The 17032-nt window shown below is 45.3% G+C and overlaps 1 protein-coding gene across 1 annotated transcript in view; it reads left to right on the forward strand.

Moving 5' to 3' along the window:
* LOC106743829 (collagen alpha-1(IV) chain) overlaps positions 1–17032 on the forward strand; it is a 55926-nt gene that overhangs the window by 22490 nt on the left and 16404 nt on the right. The window contains exon 2 of the mRNA XM_014618040.1: positions 2038–2223. Coding sequence (XP_014473526.1) covers positions 2038–2223 — 186 coding nt within the window. The remainder of the gene's footprint in view (positions 1–2037; positions 2224–17032) is intronic.

Consider the following 17032-nt stretch of genomic DNA (forward strand, 5'->3'; position numbering starts at 1 on the left):
TTTGCGTCGCTCTTATTCCGCCGCAATATGGAGCCGCATTTCCAGATCCTCTTCCCCGCGATATTTAAGTAGAACGACGCCGTCCTTCGCAGTAACGTAATGACGACATTGAGATTATGCGGCCGCGGTTATATCATTGCATAAGTAACAATAGCCTTGAGATGAGACCGAGCTTACAGCTTAAAAAGTCCCTCGAGCAGCGTCCTCTCTCCTGCGAATCTTCGCCGATGTGCGAATTTCTCAAACAGTCCGCCACGAGCAATTCAGGTCGTACGAATTTTTACGAACGTTTCCGGAAAAATGCTTTGTTTTCCCATGTCTTTGTCCGACACTCGTCGCCAATTTCGTCCCTGCTCGTCGACCGGCACATGTTCGTCGAGTCATCCGAAAAATTCTCCGCATCGTGCGCACTTTGTATCCTGCGACGAACGATAACATCATAAAGTGCAGAACAAAAATGAGGCACGTGCAGAGAGATCGCGGACAAGCGAGGGGAGAGGAGCGGTATACACGGACGGGTACACGATGTCGCGAAGGTTCCTTGAAAGCCTGGCCGGTCCTGGAGCGCGTCGTTGACACAAGCAGAACTTTCATCTACAAGGCAAATGTGTGGAAGCACGATTCCGTTTTCGTTCTCTTCCACGTTATTCAAATAGAGCGCGCGGCCGGCCTTCGTATTACACTGGCGTAGTGACAGGTTTATCGCAATATCGGTTGTCAATTTAGAAATCTATGAATACGCGAGACTGAGAAAAACTCTCGCGAATCGACAGACGAAGTATTCCTTTCCAAGGAGGATCTACAAATGTCGATCTTATCTTACCTGTCAGAAAAGTTCTTTCAATTACGAAAGAATAGCTCGCTCCGGACGGAATGATTTCGCGAGATATTGAGTCGTCCGCGCAGTAGAAAACATTTTGTACTTGGGTGAAAATCAGTCCTTGTTGACATTTTTGTGTTAAATCTTTAACACATCCGTGCGTTTTGTGTTATCTCAGCATTTTGTGTCGCGTCGATATTCAACATGTGTACGTTAAAATGATACATTTTACACTTCAATGTCGATTAACGTATTTGAATTTTGTACTAATTCTTGACATAATATTCGCATTACTTTTCATATTCATCTTATGTTAAATTAACGCCGAAATTTAAGTGGACCGTTTGAAATGTATAAAATACGTTGAATACAACACAACATTTTTTACCGTGCAGACGTTTCTTCGTCAGGAATTTCATTTTCCGTAAAAGCTCGAATCAATTAGCCGCACGCGATATTTACTTTCCCGTTTATACCGGTGTTAATAGCAGGATTACTTTGTTCATTACAAGCTTCGCGATGTCTGAGATCCGGAAAGGAGATTGGCGAGCAGAAACGGCGGAAACGAACATTTGAAGAATCACGACGTTTATTTCGACGTTACAAAAGCGACGAGAAGAATATGGAAGCGGGACGACGAGGTATTCTCGACGTCGCTCCGCACTTCGAGCCCGCAAGTTTCGCTTACGCCACTGGCCGCAATCAATGCGTTCTTCCTCTTCAGCAGTCCCTGTCCTCGATTCCGATTTTTTAACGATATAACAAAACCGTTTTTTAATCAATTTTTATCGCGCGCGCACCCCGACAAGATCCGTCGTTGTAGATACTTTATTTCCATTCTAGATAAATGCAATTTATCGCGCGTTGCGCGTAATATTCGTTTTCTGTTGGCGCGCGACCGCCGCCGTTCGTCGTTAATAAAGCGGCGTTTTCGTGTATGAAATTAGAAATATCAAAACTCCCCGCGGAACTTGGAGCGCCCGGGAGCTCTTCTGCACTTCTCCCCGACTTTATGTTTCCGGGATAAGTGAAAAAAAGATTTCGTAAAGCCCGACGCTTCCCCGTGCGGTTCGCGCGTTAAACCGGCTTGTCCGCTGAAATCCGGTTGAAACCTCGGTCGAAATTATTGATGCCGGCGGAAAAACGGTTGGCGCGTACTCGAACCGCTCGCAAGGAGGAATTTTCTCTAACGAGCGCACTCGTGACGTTTGTTTCAGATCTGCAGAGACTCGTACAAATGCAACTGTGCCGGAATCAAAGGGCAGCCGGGATACCATGGGATATCTGGGCCCAGCGGGACGGAGGGTCTTCCAGGCGACATCGGGCCCGACGGACCACCCGGACCCAAGGGCGAGAAGGGAGCGGGCGGGGAGCCCGGAGGTACCGGGGAGAAGGGCTACCGAGTGAGTAGATTAATCCCTACATCATTAAGCAGATTCCGTGATACTTCGGGGCTTTTACAAAGTGAGGCATTAAGTGCGCACTGATACAGCGAGGTAACTTGAGCTAGGCTTCGAGATAAGCTCTTTAGAGCTGGCCGGCAGCGTCCAACGTCGACGAGGAGAACGACGTAGAGAAGGATAGTCTCTCGATCCGCGGGCTCTCGAAGCTGTCTCGAGAATTTCCGTCGGGAACGCTTAAGATTTGTACACTATCTGGAAATATTTGTCGAGCGGTAACCGCCGACCCCGCTTCATTTCCATGTCCGGGTGGGTCCTCGGTGGGTCGTTACGTAAAACTTTTCTTTCCTAAGCAGCATAAAAGCAGACCGAGGGCGTCGCGCTCGGAGATTTGCGATCCGTTTCGCGATCGTCTCTCGGCCGAACGAAGCGGAAGGGCCGCGAATCGTCATAAAAGAAACTTCTGGTGGCGAACTGCTAATAAGTCATTATTGTTATTGAAATCTCGATGTGAACCGTCTCGATGTGAACGCGTACGCGTACACGAGATAACATTCGAGTGTCGATGGTATTATTTTGTGAAAATGATTCTTCTCTTTTCTCACTGCGTCTCGCACGCCGTCGTACGTGCTTCTAGCGCAATAACTCTATCCATATATCGCGCGCGCATGCACGTGCGACCGCCGGCTAAACCAATTACAACGCTAATTAGTTTCTTTACAGGCGGCCGTTTCGCGTTTTAATTAAAGTTCGCGACGCGACGCGAGTTTGTTTGCGGGTGTATTGGTGTCGTTAACGGTTTTAACGAAGTAATCGTCAATTTACGTAAAATTTCGCCTATTATCCCGGACGATTTCTCCGCGTCCAAGGAAATCAATAAGCCGGACGGGACGTCGCGAATGTTAATCTACTTAAACCGTAAACTCGCAGAGGCGATTACTCAAACGGAACACCGAGCACCGATTCTACGGGATACTACGCGCGCGCACAAACGACCGTCGAGAAATGAAAAAGAAGATACGTCGCTATAATTGGGTCGTCGAGAGCGAAAGGATTAAAAAACGCTGATGAGAACGGCAGACCTGTGTAACCGTCGCGTTTTCCATTCTCTCCATTCGGACGCGATTTTTGTCGCCGGCGAACATATGCTGGAATCGGCCGAAAAGACTGAGAGAGAGGGAATGAGAAAAAAAAAGAAACGACAAAAAGAGAAGAATGAAAAACGCAGGGACACCGTGGCGTCACCGGCCAGAAACGGAACGCTTCCAAATGCGGAGGAAGAGGGAAGATCGCGCGAAACGAGAGGGAATTACGGGCGAGCTGACACCCACGATGCCCGCCCGCACTACCGAGAGAAGAGTCTCTGTTATGCAGCAGAAACCGCGAATCCGCTGCGTTTCGCAATCTGTCGACCGGCATCGATGCGCGACACACCGCGCGATATGACACAAGGCGGTGATAAACCGGTAACCGCTTCTCGGCCGAGGATGTGTCGCACACATCCTGGATGGACTCGCGCACTCGTCGCGTACGTACGAAAAATACACGCGACATGCACGCAGGTTCTAAGGCCCCCGTATCAATAGTCGTCGCACGAAACTTGTTTCGTGTGAGATACTCGGATTTAAATTTGGAATTAGATTTGAGGGTTTTTTTTTTTCTTTAAACCGTACAGTGCACGCGACGGACGTTACGTTTGTAAACGCGAATCAGCGGAAAAACTCGTGTCTAACTCTAAATTCAAATCTGAATATCTCATCTGTGTGGCAAATCTCAAGTATGGTCAACGAATTTCATATCATAAATTGTATCCTTTTTGAATTTTAATTTTTCTCTATTTATGTTTATGTGTTGAAACAGAAAATGTCAATGAAAAAAGAAATTTAGCTATAGTTCAAGAAATACACGCTATATTTTAATTTTTCTAAATTAATAGTATGACGTACGAAAAGAAAACTGCAGAACGTATTTTTATTATAATTTTTTATTTTTTTTAATTTTTTAATTTTTAGAATGTTTTATACTGTCAGAAACACTGAAATTTCTTTTAAATATTACATTATTAGGCTTTTCAACGGTTTTAAAATGAAAAATGTTACAACGAAAGAATAGAAATATACGAGGGCGGTCCGATAAGTACTTAGCCTACAAAAGAAAAACGAAAATTTTGGAAAAATGGCGATTTATTTCTCAACATAGTCTCTTTTTAGCTCGATACACTTGACCCAGCGATGCTCCAACTTCTTTAACCCATCTGAAAAATACGTTTTCTCGAAGTCTGCAAAGGCCTCCGTGGCGGCGATGACCTCCTCATTCGACTCAAATTTCTGCCCGACGAGTGACTTTTCAAGTTTGGAAACAAAAAAAGTCGCACGGGGCCAAATCTGAAGAATACGGTGGATGGGGCAGCAATTCGTAGTCCAATTCGACCAATTTGGCCAAATGAGGAGGTCATCGCCGCCACGGAGGCCTACTTTGTAGACTTCGAGAAAACGTATTTTTCAGATGGGTTAAAGAAGTTGGAGCATCGCTGGGTCAAGTGTATTGAGCTAAAAGGAGACTATGTTGAGAAATAAATCGCCACTTTTCCAAAATTTTCGTTTTTCTTTTGTAGGCTAAGTACTTATCGGACTGCCCTCGTAATTCGAATCGTATATAGCATATACGACATTGTGTGCGTAATCGCGATTTGGCTAAAAACTTCACATCTAGCACGAAATGAAAATTTGAGTATCTAAAGAGAAGTTTCATGTAATGGCTATTGATACAGGCTAATAAAAGGCTCGAGCGAGGTGCGCTTCGTGCTTCTTGCAAATTCAGGCCGTGTCGTGCAATCCTCCTGGCGAATTTTCGAGTCGAAGCTAATTTAAGAATTAACACTTAATTGAAAGCTTCGTTTCTGGACTTAATCTGGGACACTCCATATACTAATTTATATTTTAAACTGTGTCGTGCGTTGCTTTGCACGTTTCACTTTTTTTTTCCAATTGACATCGTTTTTCACGTTTTCCCTATTTTTGTGTTTGCTCTTATTTTTTTTTATTCACTCTCAATCAACCGTTTCTAAGCTGTCAATACGAAACTCATCACCGATCCGAATTTCCGAACGCAAATCGTACGTTCGACAAGCCATCAGAGCCGCTGAAAAGCGACATTTGCGCGATTTTTATAATGCATTACTTTTACCAAACAAATATATTTTGCGTCCTTTCTCCGACACGTAATAAAAACTGAAAACATCCCGAGAGATTTGCTTCATAAATAAACGTTATATATTCTCGATGTAAATTTCTATTTATAATTTCATCGTAATTAATCACAATTATTTGCGTAATCACGCAGTTGGCTATTTACGCGGGAGGCAACTTTTTAATCCACAGTAATTAAAAAAATATTTACTGGGACCGCGCGAATATTTTCGCCTGACAAATGCGCTGTTCCCCGTAATGTCCTACTCGAGAATTGTGATGCACGCGGAAAGAGAGTAAAAGTTGCGAAGCGACTGGGTAAAACCGATTTTATGAATACAGCCGTAGAAATTGTATGTGCAGTCTTCGACTGTGTGTGTGTGTGTGTGTGTGTGTACTTCATTAGAATAATAAAATTAAATCGCGGCAAAAACATACTATCACCGAATTGTCGCGCGACGCGGAGTGCGATTTAGTATTCGCGATTACCGAAATGTCACGAATAAATAAAACAGCGCGGTGTACGTGTCGGTAATGACGACGACGGTGGTATTGGTGCGCGTACAAACGCGACCGCGCCGGCACATCTCGCGCGTTTATTAATCGCGCGAGGGCGCAAATTATTCATTCGCGTGCGGACTGCGAAATAGGACGGCGTCAATCTTCGCGACTGAAACGTTGAATTAAATCCTCCATATCGCAATTAGTTTGGCAGCTTACATGTGCACATACACCGCTCCTAATTATTTAAATGTCCACTTGGCTTTATTGATTAATCGCGATAAATACATCTTACAAAATGTGTCAGATACAAATAGATATCTCTTAAAGAAGACGTGTCCTTCACTGCAGCTCCGTCGCAGGCGGAATCGGTTTTCGTCGTCGGAAGTACGGCGAGTCGTCGATGAAGCTTTTCAGCTTTCGAACGATCAAAATTACAGGGTGCTTTGCGAATTGCACAAGTTTCAGTTAAATAGACAACGAAATTTCTAATATCCTACGTTTGATTTTTCAAACGGATTTTCCTTTAATAGAATTGCAATTTAAACTTGACGAGGTGCGCAGGTATCTGAGATATTAGGAAAGTTATTATTAAATTTTCCGTATTTATCTTCTTAAAATTCCCTCCCGACCGTTTGGAAATTCAACCGAAGTCGATGACTTCACGAGGCAACGCCAACGCTAGAGGCTCCCTAACGTGATTTATTTGCTATCGTGGGCGTGCGGTTCACGATCATGTTAATGGAACTGGAGGAGACGCTCCAAGAAAAATAACGTCGATTACCGGAAGTAGCTCGTCACCTTTCCTCGGCACATCAAACGCTCCACTTTCCACTGGTCCCGAAAACTTTCGATCGATGCAAACAGGAAGTGTCGCCTGCCCCGCCGTCGGCGTAATCAATTCGTTACGCAAGAACGAAAATTTTGGTTATTATCACGGACCGTCATGCCGCCACGTGTGCCGCAATTCGCCAATTACAACGGTGCAGCGTGTCACACGTTCTCATTTGCGGCGCGCATCGCCTGCTAATTGTGTCGCATCGATCGTTCAGCCGCGATGCGTGCCGCTAGCATCTTGCATCTTCGGCCGGAGAGGCGTAATTAATGTCTTTCGGGAGACACATGGGAGCTCCTCGATATGTAAAAAAAAAATTTATCTTCCCTTCTCTTTACTAGAGAGAGAGAGAGAGAGAAAGGAGACTCTTCGCTCCGAACTTTCGAGAAAGAAGATTTCGTTCTCGAGGAAAACTCCACTTCGGGATAAACTCTCTCTACAAGGAAATACAAAATCGTGCCTGAAAAAGTCGGGAGGCACGAAATATCAGTAGAGAAAATTGGCAAAGCGCGAGTGTACAATCGCTGCGCGCCTGGGGAAACCCCCGCTCGGCGGGGAACCACGGGTGAGAAAGTGGAGAAGCGGAGGTCACGATTTGAGTTAAGGAGTTCGGCGCGAGAATGAGAAGCGAGCCCGAGTCGTCTCGTGCGAATCCGTATTCTCGGCGCGTCTTCGGATTTAAGTCCGCGATTCTCACAAATTACAGAGACCCGCCTCGCGCGCGCCGAACAATTCGATCGACCAGGTAAAAACACAACGGTTCATAGAAACAATGGAAACCGGGTCGCAGCGGCCGTGGAGGCGAGCAGCGCGCAGAGAGGAAGAGAGCGAAGCTCTCTTATCGTTCGGCGACGCGAGTGGCCATTTAAAACGCGCGAGGCATGACGAATTACGCATTCTGTCGCCGTAATGAACGGCCGTCGATTCGGGAACGAGTTCACCCCTTCTTCTGCCTACCCCTTCTCCTCCTTCTCTTCTTTCCACCACCGATCTCTCCCGCTTCTTCCTTTTTCTCTCCTTCTTTTGTTTTCCCTTTTTTCTCTCTTTTTCTGTCTCTCTCTCTCGTCTTGTCGCGCTTCTCGCCGTATGTACGTACGCGCGGATTACATCAGGCATGCCTTTCGTTGGAAGGGAAGGTGACGTCATGGCCCTTTCTGGCCGGTCAAAGAGAAGAAGTGCAGCGTGCACCGGTGCGATCTCTCCTTGTATCGAGCTGCCACCGCCGCCGCCTGCTTGCCACCGTCGTTGATTTACGGGATTCTTCACGGATGTTCTGTTTAAAAAAGACCCGTCGTCCCCCCGTCGGCCTCTCTCACACTCGCCGGCGTTTCTGAATTTATCGGACCTCCCGAGATTTTTAATGCCTTCGCCAAGCGGGATCCGCTTCTCGTCTTAAGCTACTTTGTCGCGGGATGAGGACATTGATGGACTCGAGGATTAGGAGAGAATCCCCGTGGGTTTAAAGAGATTGCAGTTCGAGATCGCACGTGCAATCGCGGTGTCTCGAGAGCATCTCCGTCCGATGCACTAGTGCTCTTGTGTCCAGCCCTAAACACGCCGAGAACCCTAAAAAGCGACGCTAACAGTTACGTCATAACGAGAGCGATCGGTGGGATTATTTCCACGAGCTTCGTCGTTCTGCGAATTCTCCTCCGCGATTCATATACAGAAAAACGCATACTACACACAAATAAATGTTACTTATATGCAGTATGCATTTGTATATTTCAAGTATTTCATGAGTTTATATATCCGCAAATACAGACGTATACAAATTTTTAGACTAAAACTCTAATATTTTTTTATTTATCCGTATAAGATCGTATTATATTTTCAATTAGAAATTCTACTTCCTTCCGCCTAAACGCACTTAGTTATATCATGTTACATTAATTCAGCCAATTTTGCCCGTGTATACGTTGTTTTATACGGTTACATACATAAATACAGGGTAGCTGTGAGAAGAGTTTCCCAAATAAAGCGCGGTAACGGACGCGTCAATTCGAATTCGCGCTGAAGCGAAATCTATATAATTGAAATTAAACGAAAGTTACGATTTCGTCGTGACGCGTCGTACAAATCGTACATTTTCCGTCGTTTATAATTGGAAAACTGTTCCTCTCGTGCTGATAACAAACGTGTCAACAGGTTTAATACAGTGCGACTTGGACGATACTCGATGGTGATTTAAAACGCTTCGCCGTCCTCCTCGTTGGCGTTACGTAACTGGACGACGCAGTCTGAAGCGCGCGCGTTAAACGCGGTTCGGACGCAAGTTTATTCAGTTCGCGAGGAAACGACTAATTTTACGAGCATAACGCGTATTTTCTCGTTGGCCAGTTTACATGGCGTTAGCACGAAACGAACAGACGCGAATTGACGTCATGACCCTTTTCCAGCTCAACAGAAACGAATAGTCTGAAACGCCGGACGAAGATTTCCTCCGGTGTGGTTCACGTTACGCAACCTTCTTGTGCTCCTCCTCGCTCCTTACCTCTCTCTGTCTCTCTCCTTCTCGGTCTATCATTTTACAATTAAAATTCGTAATTTACAATTCCGATGCGATCGTTAAAAGTCGACGCGATTTATATCTCGTGTTGATATAACAGATTCTCTTGAGTTGATTTACGCACTTCCTTCTCGATTACCGCGAGTGTTTCTCGTTTCGCGAACGATTCATCGCAAACTCCATATCGGACGTGGCAATCCGTTTTACCGGTCATCTCAAAGCTCGTTTCAGAATTGAGACCCCCCAATCCGAAAATCATTTCGAAACTTAATCTCCTGATCCGAAAAATTATCCCGGAATTTTTGAACCCCATATTTTTCCACGCAACGATACCGTTTTAATTTCACCGTTTCTCAACGCGCTAGCCCCCCCGACTTTTGGTTCCGCCAGGAAAACCGCGAATTCGCCGGAGAGCGTTCACGTGTCAGTTAATAACATCGTGCGCGAACGTTGGGGCTTAACATCGCCGAAAATTTACGACGGGGACATCGGCTCTCGCCGGCGGCTTATACGGTGTCACTCGTAAAACGGCGGACCGAACTGACGTCATGGTCCTTTCTGGGCAGATCCAGGGTAGATGGTGCCGACTTTTCAAGCTGTGCCGCGGTGTGCGCACACGGTGCACCGTGCCGGCGCAGACCTCGCTTTGAAATTGCCGTAGGAGTAGTGGGAATGGCACAATTCTGCCGCTTCGGGTTAACGATTCGGCCCGGCTCTCCGTACGTGGGCGTTAATGATAAATTGCTGGCATCTCGCGTTCCTCTCGCTAGTTTGGCATTGATCCCTATCTACGTAACGATTACCCAGATATTACGTATTACGTGCATACCCACGTGCGAGCGAGCGAGCGGCCCGGCCGATCAAGCTGTCTCCGTCATCGTCTCGTTGTCCGGGATTGACACAAATTGACACTCAAGCTGCCGACTTCCATCTCGCAGACCGAGAACCGGGCTGCTCCAAGTCGAAAGATGGATTTAACTAATCTCTTATCGGTGGAAGATCTTTTTCTTTTCGCTGCGGCATCTACAGTGGGCTGTCTTTGACGAGCCGACTAACAGCGTAATTATTAATTACGTTATCTTACCTCTGTAATCTCTTTTCGGAATACAGAAGTGTGAAGATTCTTCAACCGAGGCTGAAGATTCCGCGTCTCCTTTTTTTTTGCGTGGGCGGTGAAATCCCCCTGTTTCTTCATTCCGGCTCCATAAAATTGAGGAACCTGCAACGTGGAAAATTGTCCTCGTAATTCCGCAGGACGCGTTTCGTTCGATTCCTCCGCTTCGTAGGGGTGCGCGCACGGTAACTCTAGAAGCCAGGAGGCTCGCTTTTCCCGCTGGCACGTCCGGGAAAATTAAAAGGGACCGTTGATCCTACGTTGCGAGGCAGAGTGGACAGATTGCTAAAACACCGGCGAGCCAGAGAGCACAATGATCGCGTGACCGGGTCCTATCAAGCGAACACGCGCGAGCAGCGAGCTTTTAGAGCACGCCGGCAAATTTAGAGCGCGTGTTACACTTTCATTTTCACATTCTCCGGTGTCTAAAACCGTCCCCGAGAATTTCACCGCCCCCGAATGCCCGTTAAAACAAGCGATGCAGCACCGTTCTAATTAAAACGAGTCGGAAACGAGAGGGGCAGCGGACGGGCAAGGGAATAGAGGGGGGATAGATGAAAGAGCAAAGAAAATTTCAGGGGGGAAGCGACCACACGCCCACGCGATGAAAGAGAAGACGCGGCGATCGGTAGTGCGCGCGTGCAGCCCCTGTTTTGTTTTGCCTCTCTTCCAGAGGAAAGTAGGGTATCTAAGCGCCGATAAAGAAATCTCTCCGCCGGCTCTCTCCCTTTCTCTCTCTTTTCGCGTCGTGTTGCGCGTCGTGGACTATATTCTTTTTCTCTTCCGATACCGAAACTATGTGTTAAATCGACATCCCTCGACACCGTGCTAGAGGCGGTGTTCGATACTAACGTAACAATCTGCTATTGAGAAACTCGTTTCGATACGTCGCGGGAAAGATGGGCCCGGTGTTCTCCGGCGGAAATCCGGCAAAAAAAAATTTATATTGGAAGATATTCCCTTATTTTCTCTCCTCCTCGGGGGAAAAAATTTGTGATACAGGCGCGAGGGAGGGGGCTAACTTTGCGCGAGAAGGGAGGATATTGCGACGTGCGAGACGTTCGTTATCAGAAAATATTATGTTCATTCTCGGCGCATCGAGCAAAGCGCTCGTTATGGCACTTTTTTTTTTCTTTTTTAGTGTAACACGTTTTCCTTTTTAGTGTAAAATTATCCCGAAGGAAACGGAGGAACAATTCGGAAGGTCTTCTCTAATAATCTCCTTACGTGAAACCGTTCATTATCGTAATCGATACTCACGCGGGCGCTCCTCAAACTTCGCTAAAAACATTCCCCGTTTGCTCGAGAGAGTGCTGTTTTCCTTTCCGTTTTATTAGTCGTACTTAAGAAATTGATAATTACGCGAAAGTATTCATCCCCTGGAATTCATCTCGTCTTTGAGAATTGTGGAATATTCTTTTTTCGCGAAGGATCGCGCGCAGGACGCGTTAATGTCGGTTCGCCAGCAGCGACGACCACCGGCGCTCCCGACAATTAGAATTTGTGTATCCCGACTGGAGAGGGGAATTCATATTCAGAATTTCCGAGTGCAACGTCCCCGAAGGATCACCATTCGCGGGGAAGATGTATCGGCAATCAGCATCTGCCTCCTGATTCGCGCCCGATTCATTGTGGATTCGTCACCGGTGCATTTCACGCGCCGATAAGAGACGCGTCGCGCTGATAACGGCCGCAAAGCGGATACACGCGTTGCAGTCCTACGCGTTCCTTGCCATTCCTTGATATCGCAAAATGCGGGGGTGCAGCGCGTTTCCGGTCCGCCGTCGGGCGAACGTCGGACGGCGCCATCATCTTACGCTTTGTGCGAAATGATCCCCGCGCAAAACACACAGAGTTACTGAACGTGTAGGTAATGATATTCCCGCAAAATATTTGCAAAATTAAGCCTTTCTTAAACGTTAGAATTAATATCTCGCGTTCTTATATCGTAAATGTGACAGAACAATTGTCGACTTGAATTCTTAATCGAAGAATGGATCGATTGTTCCTTAAGAACTCATCTCTAAAAATACCTTTATGGAAAACTAGGACATGTACAACTTCCTATGAGAGCTAAATAATTGATTTATTTCTGATATTTTCATATATTGATTATATTGATTATGTTGAATTCTTTTACTTTTTCACATTTTTAAAAATTGGTTCAATTCGCCGTTTAAACGTCTATTATTTCCTGAATATTTTCTCAAAATTACTACTCAGTTTCAAGCGAAATAAGAATCGCATTATTTCACTCGGTTTCTCTTTAATAAATAAAATTACGATATAAATGTCCGTCCCCCCGCTCCCTTTTCCCCTTTGGAGCAAACTCTAAGTTAATCTCCGCGACCCACTTTCCGGCACTTTCACATTCGTTAAAAAATCAGGTCGCCCCGACGAAACGGTCGGGGATCGCGGAGCGAGACAAAAGCTGGAAGTTGAGAACTGGAAAAAGGGAGGATGGAGGCACCACGCGCGCGCTGATAACGCACTTCCCATTGACGCCTCGCTCCGTGCGCCCAGCTCGCTCTCCGAACCGGATGTCCATGTGATCTCATACCCAGATATCCGTTCTGCCTATCCTTCCTCCTCGAAATTTCTGCGGCGAATATTCTATCGCATGCAACGTCTCCCGTGACTCCGGTATCCGTTCCTCTTCATTCTCATTCTCCTCCTTCTCCTCCCCCTGCTCCTCGCGGCACAACTTTATCACAACTCGGTGCTCGCGAGTTTAAGCATTCGAAATGATCACGGGCGATCCCCGGGATAGTTTAATCGAGTCAATCCGGGATAATTTAATTCGCGTAAACACTCCCCCGGCGTAAGCGTACCCGATAAAATCGCATTACGTCGGAAACGTAACGTACCTAATTCCAATTAAACGACGTGATTCGATGATATCGTTCTCGTCGTGCGAGATCGTCCCGTCTAATGTTTCGCGTTACCGCGCGGTAATTTCGCTCTGTGAAAACTTCCGCCGTCGCAGTGTCCCACAACAGTGAGATCAAAAAACTCGCATTGGCACTTATTAAAACCGCAATCCAACTTCAGCCGAACTTATTTCGCGTCGCATGAATTTTGATGATTGCCTTCGCACGGACGACGGCCCGTTGGCCGCGGTCTCGCGAAAGTATGCCACGACGACGACGATGACGACTTCTTCCTCCCGAGAGAGAGAAAAGGAACATATCAGCATATCCCGCGCATCGGTTGCGTCCCATTTCCAGATACAATGTACGATTTGACCGCGCCGCGCCGTCGGCTGCCCCTTTCGTTCGCGCCCAGACCCAAGTATCCAATCAATGCCGGCCTTTAAAAGGCATCGTGTGTCAATTTTGTGTCGGGCATGGCCATAAATGGGAAGCGACGGCATCTCACTCTCGTCCACCGCGCTGGATGGAAGCGCCCGGACCTCGGCCGTTGTTCCTCGCGCACCCTCCGCGTTCCCCCGTGACACGTTTACTTATGAATACATAATCGTGATCGAAGCGCGACGTCCTGTGGAATTTTCGCCAGTGAGCAACAAACCGATCTCTTCGACCCTTCGCCGCTTATTAATTATACACGGGAAAAAAAGAGGTAGCTCCTGCGGCTGAAAATTACCTCTCACGCACGGTAAACAATTTTGTGTTAAATTCAACACATTTCACATGTCCCGAGCGGCTCACTCAAATTTCTGTGTTAATTTAACACAAGGTGAATGTATTGAAAAGCAACACAAATATCACGTCGAAAATTAACATCAAATTAATACGTTAATCGACACAACGCAAAATGTTGGGATAACATAAACATGTTAAATTAAGATACGGACATATTAAAAATTTAACAGCAAAATTTTAACAAAGACCGATCTTAATAAGAGTACAAAATATTTTTTACTGCGCAGGTAAAGATTAGCTGTCCGTATAACTGAAATTTAATTAATTCAGCTAATTTATTCCGTCCCTGTACCTAGTTTTCTGTTCCCACAGCTAAAAACTAGGTCTGGTAACTAAATTTCAGTTGTATTGTATGGGCAGCTGATTCCTTTTTTCCATATACAGCTAGTATTCGAGCTGAAGATGTAATATCGCGCTGTGATCTGTCGATCGTTCGTTTCCACGGGAAAGTAAAGCACGTAGACATTTACAGCTGGTAATTCCGGCGTTTGATACATTTTATTTCATTTACTTTTCTATCACGCGTTATATCACATCACGTATATCCCCCGTTGTGTTATTACGGCGTAATTTTTACGACGCACGGCGTGCTACTCTCGTAATGTGACTTTAGGCAGCACAAAAAGCCGTGCGACTGTAATTGCCAATCCAATCCTCCGCTGTTATAGCGTTTAATGATCAGACACGTTTCTCACATCTTGCGCAAGAGGTTAACCGATAAAGACGCTCGTTTCGAACGCAAGTTATGCGTATGTAACACGCATTTATGTGCGTAGACGTACATGTGATAAACATCGGCAGGGCTAAAAAAAATTTCATACTGCGAGATAACGTAACATAGTAGCTGCGTTGTAAGCGGATTTCTTGATTTCCATTTAACGTAAATCTACAGCAGCCTAAATTTTTGCTATCAAACAATAACTATTCTGCAAATATGTTTATTTTTAATAACCGGCATGATGTTAATTTTTGTAATTATTAATCTACTTGCATCAATCCCCTCCTTGAGGTTTCATTCTCTCAAAATCTTTTGATTTCTATTTGAGTGTGACCCCGTAATTAAAAATTTCTCTTTAAATTTTCATAAAACAATGCCCTGACTTTATAAATATTTATCAGCCCCGACATTAATACAATGTTATTTTATTGTGAATTATGTACTGTATATATAATATTATGCAAATTTTTCCCCTCTGAATGTACCATGTATTTTTACGGTATTTGATACTTATGATTTACGATTTTCGCGACCGACTTAATGAACCTCAACAACTCCGTCCGTAATTATAATGAGCGTCTTATTTTGCTGGTGCTTAAATCGGATAACTGATACGGGGATATCGCATACACTTAAATGGCGATAAGCAATATGGCCCGACGATAAGTTGCTAAAAAGCAGAGCAAAAAAAAAGATAACGGCGCCAGTAAAGCTTCTAAGAAATGACAAGTAAATTATGTCAGCTATTGAAACGTGACGTAGAACATGTATCAACACATGATCATATTTTTACAAACATCCAGCCAGTATTTGCAAACACTACCGTATTTCTAGGCTACCTAACGATGATCAGAAATGGAAAATTGATCACTTTTCGGGAATTTGTTTCATTTTTTTATTTCAAAACACTTATTTCGCAACCGCATTAAGTTTATTTTCTTTTCTAAGTATGAGATTCGTTTTCGTTTTATCGCAGTATTGTTTATAATTTTATAAAGAAACAATCTAAAATATTATCTTATAATGAAATTGGCATTTATTAAAATCTAATTCTCACTGTTTTAAACCAAGGTTCCCCAACTGTACTTCGCTTCGGTAAACTTCCCTTTACAGGCCATCATCGAAAGCGGCAAATAAAACGAGACCCTCGTGTAGAGACCCGCATAAAACCTTAAACTGACTCTCGACGAATACAACAAAACTCAAAGGGGACAAGTAATGACGCTGTAGCCGCATGCACATGCAACAGCCGCGCAAGATGTCCAGCGCAAATAAGCCGCGTGGGACGTACGCGAAAAACCCGACGAGGAGCTGTAAAATCCGCCTGTTTAGCGTTCGCTACAAACGTATTTCCCGCGGAATTAACATAAACACCGTAAGACTTTTTCAACGGCCGGGAGTATACAAGTTTCGCTTTCTCAGGCGACTTCTCGCGTCCGAGAGTTTTATTGTTGCATTCACCCCGAAGTCGACGGTCCACTCAAGTTTTTGTATTAATTTAACACAAGATGAATATATTGGAAAATAGCACAAATATTACGTCTAAAATTCACACAAAAATATATGGTACTGTTTGGAAGCAAATTGTATGTTAAATCGACATATTCATAATGTCAAATATAACGAATATTATTTTCGTATTACAAGTATACAAGTATAAAATGTTGTTTACCATGTCGGTTCGATTTATTACAGATTCGAAGGGTTGATAACGAGCGATCAGCAATACTTTCACGAATATCGAAACTACGCGATCAAGTAATTCTCCGTCTGGAAACGTTAGGCGGGAGGGGCACTCTCTGCGAGCGACAACAGGCAAAACGCCTCGGTGCATCGTTAATTAGGCGAAAACGACGGCGATGCCGTTGCATTACCGCCGCCGCTCCTTGGCCAACGCGAATTGAGCGTAATGGACGCCGGCGACGATGCGCTTATATTTTATACGAGCCGCGGGCGCCTTTATATGTACGCTCGCATTTCGCGTGCACATTTTTGCGACGCACTTTTTACGATCTTGACACCCGGCTGCTCCCGCCTGCTCGCGTTACTTGCCGCGGCGTAACTTGAGCGACCTTCCTCCGAATCAAGGATACGGTGTAATGTCTGCAATTGCGACGACGTACTCACGTTACGGAGATGTACTTGAGCGCGACGTTGACGTTAATTATGATTGAGCGCGGAGGTAATAGATCGATCGCGACGGCAACTCGAAAAGTCAGCCTCCGCGAAAGTTCGACGATTACGTACGATACACTCGGGCGCAAAATCAATCGAGATAGTTGCAA

Source organism: Dinoponera quadriceps, unplaced genomic scaffold (assembly GCF_001313825.1).
Source record: "Dinoponera quadriceps isolate SergipeBrazil2010 unplaced genomic scaffold, ASM131382v1 scaffold1153, whole genome shotgun sequence".
In the NCBI taxonomy this organism is placed as follows: Eukaryota; Metazoa; Arthropoda; class Insecta; order Hymenoptera; family Formicidae; genus Dinoponera; species Dinoponera quadriceps.